General features: G+C 50.3%; 2 protein-coding genes across 4 annotated transcripts; one reads left to right on the forward strand and one right to left on the reverse strand.

The window, feature by feature from the left end:
* Positions 1-768: 768 nt before the first annotated feature.
* Wdr38 (WD repeat domain 38) lies at positions 769-4446 on the forward strand. 3 transcript variants are annotated; one of them, XM_021633338.2, is made up of 9 exons: positions 769-908; positions 2041-2161; positions 2720-2836; positions 2925-3022; positions 3211-3291; positions 3367-3498; positions 3581-3730; positions 3997-4044; positions 4165-4446. In XM_021633338.2, exons 1-9 carry the CDS (start codon positions 840-842, stop codon positions 4243-4245), a joined length of 897 nt encoding a protein of 298 aa, XP_021489013.1. In that variant the 5' UTR covers positions 769-839; the 3' UTR covers positions 4246-4446. The 3 variants fall into 3 exon arrangements, with proteins under 3 accessions (XP_021489013.1, XP_060246071.1, XP_060246070.1); XM_060390087.1 differs by having other exon boundaries at positions 851-908; positions 2041-2105; XM_060390088.1 differs by lacking the exon at positions 3581-3730.
* Positions 4447-4449: 3 nt separating this feature from the next.
* Rpl35 (ribosomal protein L35) lies at positions 4450-8388 on the reverse strand. Its single transcript, XM_021633340.2, has 4 exons — positions 8155-8388; positions 7803-7939; positions 7046-7127; positions 4450-4630 (listed from the first exon to the last, which is right to left on the reverse strand). Exons 1-4 carry the CDS (start codon positions 8371-8373, stop codon positions 4481-4483), a joined length of 588 nt encoding a protein of 195 aa, XP_021489015.2. The 5' UTR covers positions 8374-8388; the 3' UTR covers positions 4450-4480.
* Between the last annotated feature and the right edge of the window lie 4125 nt (positions 8389-12513).

Here is a 12513-nt window from a genome sequence, read left to right on the forward strand (position 1 = left end):
TATCAAAAATAAGGGACCTCGGACACCTGCTGTAAGGGACCTGGTAATGAGAGATGGGCCCAACCCAAGGACCAGCACCATTATCCTCCTCCGTATTTCTCTGAACCTCATAGTCCTCATCTGTAAAGGTCTGTTCTCTGCAGGCTTCGGGTCAGGAGATCCATATGCAATCCCAAGAGCTCCTGGGACCTGCATCTCCAACTCCAGGCCCTCAGCCGGCACAGTAGGGAACGTTGGCCAAGACTAACATAATTTTACATGCCCTGCACTAAGGCACACTCTGCCTCCTGCTCCTTGCATCTTGAGGTAGAGGTGGATGTTGTCCCCAGCCCCAGGGCCAGCCAGAAGCTTGGCTCCTCGTGGGTGCTACCACGTGCTAGGCGCTCACGTGTTTTACTCAACCACGGGTTGGGCAGTGGTAAATCGGATCCTGTTCTGCGTGAGGAAGGAGTCCGTGGGAGCGTTTGCAGTTGGTGTCCTGGTGATTGAGGTTGGCGCGCCCTCTAGAGGCCACTCTGTCTTGTTCCACAGCCAGAGTGGTTCGGGATCTGGCGGGCAGGGTGGTCCCAAGGTTGGAAGATCATTTCTGCTGGCTTCAGGAGCCCTGCGATGCAGCTGCTATACTTTCTGTAACTAAAAGCTCTTTCGCTAAGGCCTTCCGGGTAGGTCTCAGAGACCTCCCCTACTGCGGCTGCGCGCCCTGACCTATTACCATGGCGACTGCTTGTATACAATTTTCCTTCCCTTTCCCTCCCCTTTCACCCTGTCCAGAACGCAGGCCCCTCCAACGGGACAGGTGCCCTTAGGAGGAAGCCTGCCCAACCCAGAGGCGGGTGCCCATGAACAGCGATGGCCCCAAAAAATTGGCTGTGGGCAAAGTGAGGTACTTCGGTCAACATCGCGGGGAGGTGAGGACACCCAAGGTCTACGCAGTCTTGGTGGGGTCTTTCCAGGTCCCAACTCAAGAATAGACTCTAGGTTTATTTTCTCTCTCTTTCTTTCCTTTCCTTTTCCTTTCTTTCTTTCTTTTTTCTTTCTTTCTTTCTTTCTTTCTTTCTTTCTTTCTTTCTTTCCCTCTCTCTCTCTTTAATTCACTTACATTTATTTTATGTGCAGTGGCGTTTTGTCTGCATGTATATCTATGCGTCAGATACTGGAGTTACAGACAGTTGTGAGGCTGCAGCGTGGGTGCTGGGATGTGAACCCAGTCAGTGCCCCTAACCACTGAACCATCTCTTCAGGCCCTTTTTCATTCGAGACAGGGGTTCAGTATGTGGCTGTGACTGTTCTGGAACTCATTACACAGACCAAACTGACCTTTATCAGAGATCCAGCTGTCTCTGCCTCCCTCGTGTTGGGATTCAAGCGTGCCTACCAGGTCTTTTTGTTTAAAGACAGGGTCTCCAGCTGGCCTGTAACCCAACTCTGGGAGGCAGAGGCAGGCGGATCTTTGTGAGTTCAAGGCCAGCCTGGTCTACAAAGTAGTCCAGGTCAGCTAAGACTACACAGCGAAACCCTGTCTTAGAAAAACAATGAATGAGTGAATGAATGAATGAAGTCTCAGGGGGGCCATGGTAACACATGCCTTTAATCTAAGCACTCCAGAGGTAGAGGCAGGTGGCTCTCTGAGTTCAAAGCCAGCATGCTCTACAGAGCGAGTTCTAGGACAGCTACCCAGAGAAATATGGCTGTTTGGGCCAGGTTATCCAGGCCTCAAACACTCACAGATAGGCTTTGTCTTTTGAGGTAGCATCAGGCTGACCTCAAATTTAAGACAATCCTCCTGCCTCTTCCTCCCTGGTGCTAGGACCAAAAGTGTGCATCATTACGGCCAGCTTGGATTCAATCCAAGTTCAATGACTTTGAACTTGTCAATTCATGATCCAGAACTGGCTTTAGGCTTTGGGTTCCAGTGTTGGTTAGAAGATTCCTGGAGTTTATAGCCCTGTCCAGGGTTCCTGGGCAAGTTAGCGATGGTTAGAGCTGAGGGGACAAATGGCTGCTGACAAGCATGGGACCAATTTTGGCCTGTCCTTTCAGGTTAACTGCTCTGCCTTCTCCCCTGATGGCAAGATCCTCCTCACAGCCTCTGATGACGGTTTTGTGTATGTATGGGAGACGAAGAGTAGGCGACTGCTCAGGAAACTGACAGGCCACAGAGGTGGGGCTTAGCCACCTCGATGAAGAGACCTCTAGGGCTCTGCTGACATTTTGAGCCTACCTCGGTGACCTCTGACTTCTGGGGAGAGGGTTGGAACAAGAGTCTGGCAGGGGCTGCTGAGACACCAAACCTAACAGCCAGGGGTCAGTCCCCTTGTTCTAAGACTTGAACTAAAAATGTTATTTCACAAATCTTAAGACATGTAGCCCCGTTCTCTGGAAGCTCCTCTTCTGGCAGAGCTGTAACATGAAACACCCCCCTCCATCCCCACCAGTGCAGTTTGCTCTCTCTAGAAGCCTCTCCACTCAGGCTTATTCCACTCAGCCTCAAGGCTGCCTCTTGTGATGCACACATGAACTTGCTCCGACTGTTCTTAGTTTGTGCCAGAGAACCTAGCAGGGCAATGAGGGCACGTTAGTGGGAGGCGGAATCTGGATATGATGGTCCCTGAGATGGGCAAACCAGCTGAACCCAGCTCAGGCCTGGCCTGTGGCCAGAACGACAGATGACAAGTCTGGATGGTGAGAGCAGGACAATGCCATGTGTTCCCTGCCTCAGGCCCAGTGAAGTTCTGTCGCTTCTCCCCTGATGGCTGCCTGTTTGCCAGTTCCTCCTGTGACCACACTGTACGCCTGTGGGACGTGGGCAGATCCAAGTGTCTACACGTACTGAAAGGTGAGTAGTTGGTTTGGCTGGGAACCATACTGGCTACTTTGTGGATTGTGTCCTGTCTTCTTTCCCACCTTCGGGCTGGTGTCTGCAGGTCACCAGAGGAGTGTGGAGACAGTGAGCTTCAGCCCTGATTCAAAGCAGCTGGCATCAGGTGGCTGGGACAAGAGGGTGATTCTCTGGGAGGTGCAGGTATGAGGATGGGGCCTGGTTTAGGTTTGCCTACTCCCCACAGCCAGTCAAGTATCCAAGAGTTTCTAGGCCTCAGGTTCTAGCCTGGATTGCCCTTCCTCCTGCTGTGGCAAGTCCCAGGAAGACTTAGGTCAGCAGTAGGGAGCACCTGGCCCTGTCCACCTCTGCAGCTCAGACTCTCTCTACAGTCTGGTCACAAAGTGCGCCTCTTGACTGGGCATCATGATTCCGTCCAGAGCAGTGACTTCTCCCCAACTTCGGACTCTTTGGTGAGCCTCTCCCCGACCCCCTGCATCAGTGGCCAGCAGATAGAGCTGTTTCATAGTATTTATCACTGCCCACAGGCCACTGGTTCCTGGGACTCGACTGTACACATCTGGGACCTGCGGGTGGCAAGCCCAGCTATCTCCTACCAGGAGCTGGATGGTCACACAGGCAAAATCAGCTGCTTGTGCTACTCAGCATCTGGCCTCTTGGTAAGCTAGGCTAACTGAGCCCCCAAACCTTCAAGGGTGTAGGCTACTGTCCAGTCCACTGAGCTCAGGGATGTCTGTTCAGGCATCTGGCTCCTGGGACAAGACCATCCGCCTCTGGAACCCCACAACTAGCAGCTTGCTTTTCCAGCTCAAGGGCCATGGCACCTGGGTGAAGAGCCTAGCCTTCTCTCCTGATGAGTTAAGGCTGGCCAGTGCAGGCTACTCCCGCATGGTAAGCCCCTTCCTCCAAACCCCAGCCTCACCTTTCCAGAGGTTTCAGCCATACTAGAAATGTCCATGCACAGCAGAGGCAAGGACTAGATCTGACCTCTGATGACCTCAAGGAAAGCACAAAGAACCAGACTGTCCCACACATGTAGCACCAACACCACTGACCTATTATGTGGCACAGCAAACCTTGTCTGCAGACAAGCCCAGGCAATGTCCTGGCCTCTGAGCACACTACCTCCCACCTCTTATGCCTGTTTTTACTCCCAGGTCAAAGTCTGGGACTGTAACACAGGACAATGCCTCGAGACGGTAAAGGTAAGGCACTAGGATCGGTGCAAACCAACCTCCTCACACCCCACCCACCCCACCCACTAGCAGCAGGGGCCTAGGAATGGTAGGACCCCCTGACCCTGACTCTGATGCTGTCACTGACAGGGCCTGCTGGATGTGGCCCACGCCTGTGTTTTCACCCCAGATGGCAAACTCTTAGTGTCAGGGGCTGCTGTGACAAGATGACAAGTCTCCTGCTTAAAGTCTCAAGAACCCACTCCAGTAGCTTATCACAGGCCTAAAGTAACTAAGAAAAAGGTCACTAGATCTCTCTGATGCAGGGGCTACCCTATCCTGTCCCATAACAAGACCTATAGGCAAGTGGTCACCTGGTCCCCCACCTCTCCCTACCGGCCCCAGGTGGCCAGTGTAAAACATGAAACAGAAAGAGCCAGTTTTGCACTTTATTGTCGTTGCCACCTCAGGCCTTGACTGCATACTTGCGCAGCGGGTATAGCCTCTCCTTCCGCTGCTGCTTCTTGGTCTTCAGCTTCTCTTCGTGCTTGGTGAGCCGGCGGCGCATGGCTCTAGTCTTCTTGGGCCGCAGGTCCAGAGGCTTGTATTTCTTGCCCTGGGACAGAGATGACAGAGTGAATCTGAGCACCAGGGGCTACTGGGAAGATGCTGAAGCACGAGAGCCAGATGGGACAGGAAGTTGGACTTCTCTGAGCAATTTGTAGGGCATCCAGAGCCTTTTACCTGGAGGCTCACAATAAGGTTCACAGAAGTTGGCAGGCCAAATATTTGCAGAGTCTCCTAATTTCAAGACTACAGGGATAAGAGGGAGGCTAACCTTCAGTTTTCCTACACACCAATCACCAGTAACTAAGTAAAACACCACAGCACAGAGCGGGCATGATGGTGCATGCCTGTACTTCCAGCACTTGGGAGCAGAGGCAGGCGGATCACTGTGAGTTTGAGACAAGCCTGGTCTACAAAGTGAGTCCAAGACAGCGGAGGCCACAGAGAAACCCGGTCTTGAAAAAGCAAAAAGACATGGCACAATCTAAAGGACACAAGAGACACACTAGGTCCTGTGGTGGCTACTACTACTTGGCTACAATTAACTGGATGGTCTCCAGGGCAGGGCTCATTAATGCTCTAGGTAACACTGAACAGGAAGAAGGCCTGGCCAAGGTCACCCTGACACAATAGCCAATAGCTTAAGACCCTGAGCTGTTAAGGGAACTATTACCCTCCTTTATGTCCTAGTCCTTCCCAAGTGCTCTAAAGCAAGGCAGTCCCTTAAGTCCCTGCCTGGGCCCCCCCAGGCCTGTGGGTCACGCTCCTACATGGGGAGGAGCAAAAGCACCACCAAGAATTTCAAGAGTCAATAACCTCCAAAGCAAGCCCCTCAGTTGAAAAGCAGAGAGCAGGGCGTAGAATATCCTTTAAGAATGTACAATCAGAAGCTGGACATGGTGGTGCATGCCTTTAATCCCAGCATTGGGAGTCTAAGGATAGCCTGGTCTAAAGAGTCCCAGGGCAGCCAGTGATGTACAAAGAAACCCTGTCTCAGAAAACAAAATCAGGCTCCATGTACGTGGCTGCTGCCGCCTTCAAAGGGGCAGGCGTCATGAGGTCACAACACCATGCATCAAACTCCAGCACGTAACAAGAAGTCACCAGAAAGCTGTGGTGCAGGATGGGGCAGGGACACAAAGCCACCTCAGGCAGGCCCTTATCCACGCCAAGTTCATGTATCTATTTAGCGCTCTGCCCACACAGCAGCCACTAAACATCTCTATTCATTCTAAAACCAGGGTGGGCAGGGGTGGAGGGACAGCTCAGAGGTTAAGAACACTGTCTCTTCTTCCAAAGGTCCCAGCAACCACATGGTGACTCAGAACCACCTATAGTGAGGTCTGATGCCCTCTTCTGGCATGCACTATAGGCACAACACTTTATACATAACAAATCTGTTCTGCCTGCATGTTCACCCCATGCCAGAAGAACCATCTCTCCAGCCCCTAGTAAATCTTAATGTAAGTGTCACAAAGCATGATGCCTCTAATCCCAGCACCCAAAGAAGCAAAGACCCTGTTCTCAAACAAGCAACCCAAAACCCCTCATCTGGTTCCTTGTGGCCTGGAGGCAGCTCAGTGCTGCTTTTACTCACTTGCCTGATATGTTAGACCTCACGGTTTAAGCCCCAAACACTGCCTAGATAGAAAGCCTACATCTCCAGCCACATCACATATTCATGAGTGTTGACAAGCTCTCTGTACCAGCAGTCACCGGGAAGCAGAAGCAATTCCACACAAGCTCCACTGCAGAACAGTATTGTTAGGCCCGACAACCAGTTCCCTGACAGTTAGCTGGATCCCAGACTCTCAAAAACTGAGGGACACTTCAGACCCGCCCAAGACAAAAATTCCCTCACATGAGAGGCCCCCAAGGGCAGTGAGTGCAGTCGCAGCACGCAGTTTTCTGACGTGCCTTGCAGAGGTAGTGAAAGACTCCACTAGATGGCTTCAATTAAGGGTGACTACCTTAGAACGAGGCTCCCTGTTGCCATGGTCACAGGAGCCAATTCCCAACAAGATGTGTAAAATTGCAGCCTTAGGACAAATCCCTCACAACCATCCCAGCAATGCTCCAATGTCCTGACACGGTTCTGAAGAGAGGCTGTTGGACCCTCAGTTTTACCTACTGTGCTGTCTCTGGGCAACCCAACCTCTCCAACCCTTGGAACAGCAAGTGCTTGGCTGTGAGACAGACCCATTTTCACAGTCAGCTGACACCGAACAGCTGGTTTTACCTCAGGGGAGGGTTCCAGTTCCATCTTACAGCAAAGCAACCCTACAACTACCACAACTGAGAAAGCTGGGTTCAAAGCTCATGTTCAGACCCTTTAACACCAGCATCATGCCAGTTCATGAGGCTGACAACTGGGTGAACTCAACCACAAAATGGGAGCCTTGAGGGCCCGAACCCCAGTCCCATGATATAATGCTCACACGATACAGTGTTGGACAGGGCTCACCTTGTAGAATTTCCTGAGGTTTTCTTTTTGAGTCTGATTAATGACAGTGAGGACACGGGCAATGGATTTGCGGACGACTCGTCTATAAAAACAGATGACAGTGAGGACCAGGAAGGCACATAGCGCTCACAACACAAGTCTCTTATCTATAGTCTCTAGGAGAGCCAGCCCGGAGGTAAGGACAAGTTTGTCAACAGGCTCCCCAGGGACAGGTGCGTGTGGAGACTTAATGCAGATGAGAAGATGAGGAAAAACCTTTAAACCCAGGCCAAGACCTTAGATCAAGGGCCACAAAGACTGAGGTCATGTTAACTGACTAGTTCAGCTTACGGAATCACAAATTGGAGAAATGGAACAGGCGTCGAGAGAGAACACTGAAGACAGGTACAGGGTACTTTTAGCCATGCTGATGACAGGATCAGTTGCTGACTGCCACACATGGTCTGGAGGTCTCAGAATACAGGTAGCCAATGTTTCCCTAATCATCTCAAGGTTGTGTGAGGGGGTGCTGGTGGGATCCATTAAAAAACCCAAGTTGTCCCTTCGAAGTTGACTTTCTAGTCCTTACATGTGCCTCCAGTCCCACTGCAAGCTACCTAAGAGTCCCAGTGGATGGCACTACCATGGCCCTTCCTTCAGGAAGAAAGCCCAGTTCTTTCACCACGGTAGTTGGCCAAGGACGACCGGGGGAGACGGCACCAGGGGTAAAGGCACGGATAGTTAAATACACAGGTGGGTCACTTCGAGTGTTACCTACATCTTGGACAGCTTGGACGCGGCACCGCCTGTCACCTTGGCGACGCGAAGCTGAGACAGCTCCACCTTCAGATCGTCGAGTTGTTTCAGCAGCTCCTCCTTCTTCTTGCCACGCAGGTCCCGAGCCTTAATCTTGGCCTGCACAAGAAAAGTTTCTGTGGGTCACTGAGCGGGAACTCCCGTTTCCTCCGAGGCCGCGACGCAAGCAGTCTGAACCGGCCAGAACCACGCACAACCAGAGCCAAGCCACAGGCCCCGACTGATCCCTGGGTTCCCCACGTCCGCCCCCCGCCCCGCTCCGCTGTTCCCACGTGTTCCCCGCGCCCGATGGCACCCGATTCTCTTGGCCTCACCATGGCTGCGCTGCTCACTGCTGAAGACGCCTGGTTCGAGAGAGAGGGCGAGAGCGAGGAAGGGGCGAGGCCGACCTTTGCAACTACTTCCGGGTGGCGCCGAGCACGGCCAATAGCATCTCGGCGTGGAGGACCCGCCCCACCTGTGCGCAGTGGAGGTGCCCTCCGCTTCCGGGGTAGCCTGCCCAATCTAGACTGGCTGGTTCCTAAGCAACGCATGTGCGGAACCTGAGAGGCGAGCTGAGCCGCACACACCCGCCGAGAGCTGAGGGAAGCTGTTTGTCCTTTCGGTGGTTTATTCGGGAAGCCTGACGTTCCCTGGCCTGTGCAGCTCTGCACTGGCCGCGGTTGGTCTTGGGTGCGGAGGGCAGGAGGTGTGAGGGTTTTATTACTTTAAAAGTTAGAGAAAGGACTGGAGAGCTGGCTCAGAGGTTAAGAGCACTGGCTGCTCCTTCCAGAGGTCCTGAGTTCAAGTCCCAGCAATCACATGGTGGTTCACAACCATCTATGAAGAGATCGGGTAATGAGATCTAGTGCCCTCTTCTGGCCTGCAGGTGTGCATGCAGGCAGAAATTGTATACATAATAAATCTTAAAAAAAAAAGTTAGAGACATGTTCTTACTGGAAATCCCTGGCTGGTCGGGAACGTTACCAATGCTGAGATTCCAGGTTGTCTTGGCAGTGAGTGCTAGAGCGAGCCAGCGAGCATGTTTGGTGGTCAGAACAACCGTGGGAGTTGGTACTCTCTTTCCACAATGTGGGTCGCGGGGCTCGAACGCAGGTGGTTAGGTTCTGCCGAAACATCTCGCTAGTCCAGTTTTTTGTGTTTCTTTAAATACAAGATATACATTCTGGGCTGATCTGGGGTGCCCGAGGCTGGTGTGGAAAAAGTGCGCCACCAGTGGTCAGGGTAAGAGTTTCAAGGATGACAATAGAGCCAACCTCCAGTGAGAACTGATGGAGACAATGTAATCAGTACAAATGGCATCCCCAGACTTCTGGGGTTTCCGATTATTGCTCTAGGTCTGAGCACGGTGTCACACTCCTGTGACTCCAGCGCTCAGGCAGTGGAAACGAAGAATCCAGAGTTCAAGCCTCCTGTACTGCAGCCTGGTGTTGAGACCCTATCACAAACGACTCAAACATAGGGGCTGGGAGTTTGGTTCCTTTTCCCTGACATGCACGAGGGTCTGGGTTCAATCCTCAGCACCAATATATGAATAAATAAAAAAACAACTCCAAAACAAAACCAGATTCTTCTTTTATTGCTTTGTTATCTTGGTAAGTCCATGTGTCTTTGAGGATTAGAGGAACTAACCTGATAACTGGCAAAGCCCTCAACCAAGACGTGAAACGTAAAGATCGAGCAAAGAATCATTGGTATTTGGTTAAAGTGGACACTGCCCTTCATCTGCAATCCCAACAGACCACCGGCATCTAGGCTGGAGCAAAGCAGACTAGATCTGCTAGGTTTCTGTAATACGTGACCAAATGGACCTATTGGAGCCCTTTCTTTGCCAAGCTCCAGTCACACAGCTGCCCTCGGCAGCAGCTTCTCAGTTGCTCAGTACACAGTGCTGACCTAAATTGGAGAACAAGCAGGGACCTAAAAGGCGGAGTGTAATAAAGGTTTTTAGGCTGGGTGTGGTGCACATGCCTTTAATCTCAGTACTCGGGAGGCACTGGCAGGGGGATTGAGGCTAGCTGACCTGGTCTACAAGTCAAGTCCAGGATAACCAGGGCTCTGTTACACAGAAAAACCCTGTTTTCTAAAAACAAAAAGTTTTTAAAGTCCTCTCTCACCCCTACGAGTGGCAGCCTACCCTTGTATTCCAGGTGTTCTGTGTAATGCTTTTAAGCACCCAACTGAGTTAAGTGGTGTTTGTGTACCTGTCTCCAGAGTCAGTCTGGAAGGTCTCCGATGGCAGAACCGCTTATCTGGTTTTCTGCTCTCCAGGCCCAGGATGTGGATACTGGCTGGAGAGATGAATTAATGGGCCTTGTCCCAGACCGCTGTGAAGTCAAGGAATATGTAGAAATGAGCAGAGGGTGTGAATTAGTTTTAAATGGTAAAAGTGCAACTTCCCAGATGCCCAGAATTCTACTAGAGTTATGATTATGCATATTTTTGGAAAATTTTTGTGGTTCTAGGATTAAATCCAGGATTTCCAATGTATTGGAACTTCTGGTGTATTGGGTTCCATTCGCAGACCTGCATCTTTATCTGCTAGTTTCTATTACATGTCCCATCTAATCTAACAGCAAATCCTGTAGGATCTATCTGGAAAACACCTGATATATTCCTAGCACCCTCTTTTGGTACCTTCCTGGCCTGAGCTACTATTGCCTACAACTTACTCCTATTTTTTTTTTTTTTTTTTTGAAACAAGGTCTTGCTATGGAGCCAAGTTGTATGTCCTGGAATTCACTATAGGGACTATTCTGCCCTCAAGCTGAGAAATTCCACCACGCTCAGCACACCTCACAACTTTGGATCTTGTTCCCAGATTTTTGCTTTTTGAGACAGGATTTCTTTGTGTAACAGCCCTGGCTGTTCTGGAACCCTCTTTGTAGACCAGGCTGGCTTTGAACTCACAGAAATCTGTCTGCTTGCCTCCTGAGATCTGGGATTAAAGGTGTGCATGATCACTACCTATCGTAGAGGTCCATTTTTCATTCCCCTTTAAGAAATTTAAGGCATAGTGGCACACACTTTTAATCTTGGCACTGGGGAGGCAGAGGCAGGTCACTCTCTGAGTTCAAGGCCAGCCTGGTCTAAAGAGTGAGTTCCATGGAAACCAACAACAAAACCCAAACCAAAACTTAGTAATTTTCTCCTCAGCAGTTTGCCATCCCTGACATAAGACAGCTTAATTTTTTTTCTTTTTGGTCTTTTGAGACAGGATTTCTCTGTGTAGCCCTGGCCTCAAACTCAGAGATCTGCCTGCCTCTGCCTTCCAAATGCTGGGATTAAGGGCATGTGCCATCACCACCTGAATTAAAAATTTTTATTATTTTCTATTACCATAGGTGTGCCATGCCAGCAGAGCTGACTGGAGGTGGAGTTGCAGAGCACTCTGAGCTGCCATGTGGGTGCTGGGAACTGTACCCAAGTCTTCTTGACAGCAGCAAGTACTTTTTGTTTTTGAGACAGAGTTTCACTATGTAGTCTTGGCTGACCTGGAACTCATTATGTGGACCAAGCTATCTAGAACTAACAGGAATCCTTTGCGGCTGCCTTCTGAGTGCTGGGAGCAGAGTCACGTGCCAACATTACTAAGCTGTATGCAGCAGGAGATCTTAACCAGTGGGCCATCTCTCTAGCCTGGGATTTGTTTTGAGGCAGGATTGCATTTAGTGAATGCATTCATTAAATACTCACTCTTTATCCTCTTGCTTAGTCTTCTGAGGATCAGGATTACTGTGGTGCACCACCACGTCAGATTTCATATCATGGATTTAAAATCCTATCTGACTGATAAATGTGCATGAACACAAGCTAGAACATTACTTCATTATCTAGACTATCTGAGGCTATTTCCCTGTCAAACTCATATTTCTGATATTAAGTTCCTTCTCACCAAGATGTTCTAGGGGAGGGACTGGAGAGTAGGTTCAGCAGGTAAGAGAACTGGTTGCTTTTCTAGAAGACCCGTGGTTCCATGACAGGGTGGCTAGTAACTGGCTGTGTAATTGCAGTTCCAAAAGGATCCCACGCCCTCTTCCGACCTCCTGCAGGCAACACACCCAACGTAGTGCCCAAAAATACTTGCCCGCGAAGTACTGATACAAATAATTTAAAAAAAATTAAAGAGGGACTGCCTCTGACATAATCTGATTGGCCTGCTCTTTGACCACCTCCCCCTGAGGGGGGAGCAGCCTTACCAGGCCACAGTAGAGGACAATTCAGCCACTTTTGATGAGAACTGATAGACTAAGATCAGAAAGGAGAGGAGAACCTCCCTATCAGTGGACTTGGGGAGGGGCATGCATGCAGAAAGGGGAGCGAGGGTGGGATTGGGAGGGGAGGAGGGAGGGGCTTATGGGGGGATACAAAGTGAATAAAGTGTAATTAATAAATAAAAAAAAAAAACAAAAAAAATTAAAGATGAGCCCGGTGAGGTGGCACACGCCTGTAATCCCAGCGCTTTGGGATAAAGAGGCAAGTGGATCTCTGTGAGTTCAAAGCCTGGTTTACAAATCGAGGCCAGCGTATCCAAGCCAATACTACACAGAAACCCTGTCTCGAAAAAAACAAAAAAAATTAAAGATGTTCTGGGGATATTAATTTCTGCTCTCTTGTGACCTGCTTGCGTTCCATATTTCTCCTAAGGTACAGGCAGGAATACGGGTAGGTTT

The sequence above is a fragment of the Meriones unguiculatus genome, chromosome 8, assembly GCF_030254825.1.
Source record: "Meriones unguiculatus strain TT.TT164.6M chromosome 8, Bangor_MerUng_6.1, whole genome shotgun sequence".
Lineage (NCBI taxonomy): Eukaryota > Metazoa > Chordata > Mammalia > Rodentia > Muridae > Meriones > Meriones unguiculatus.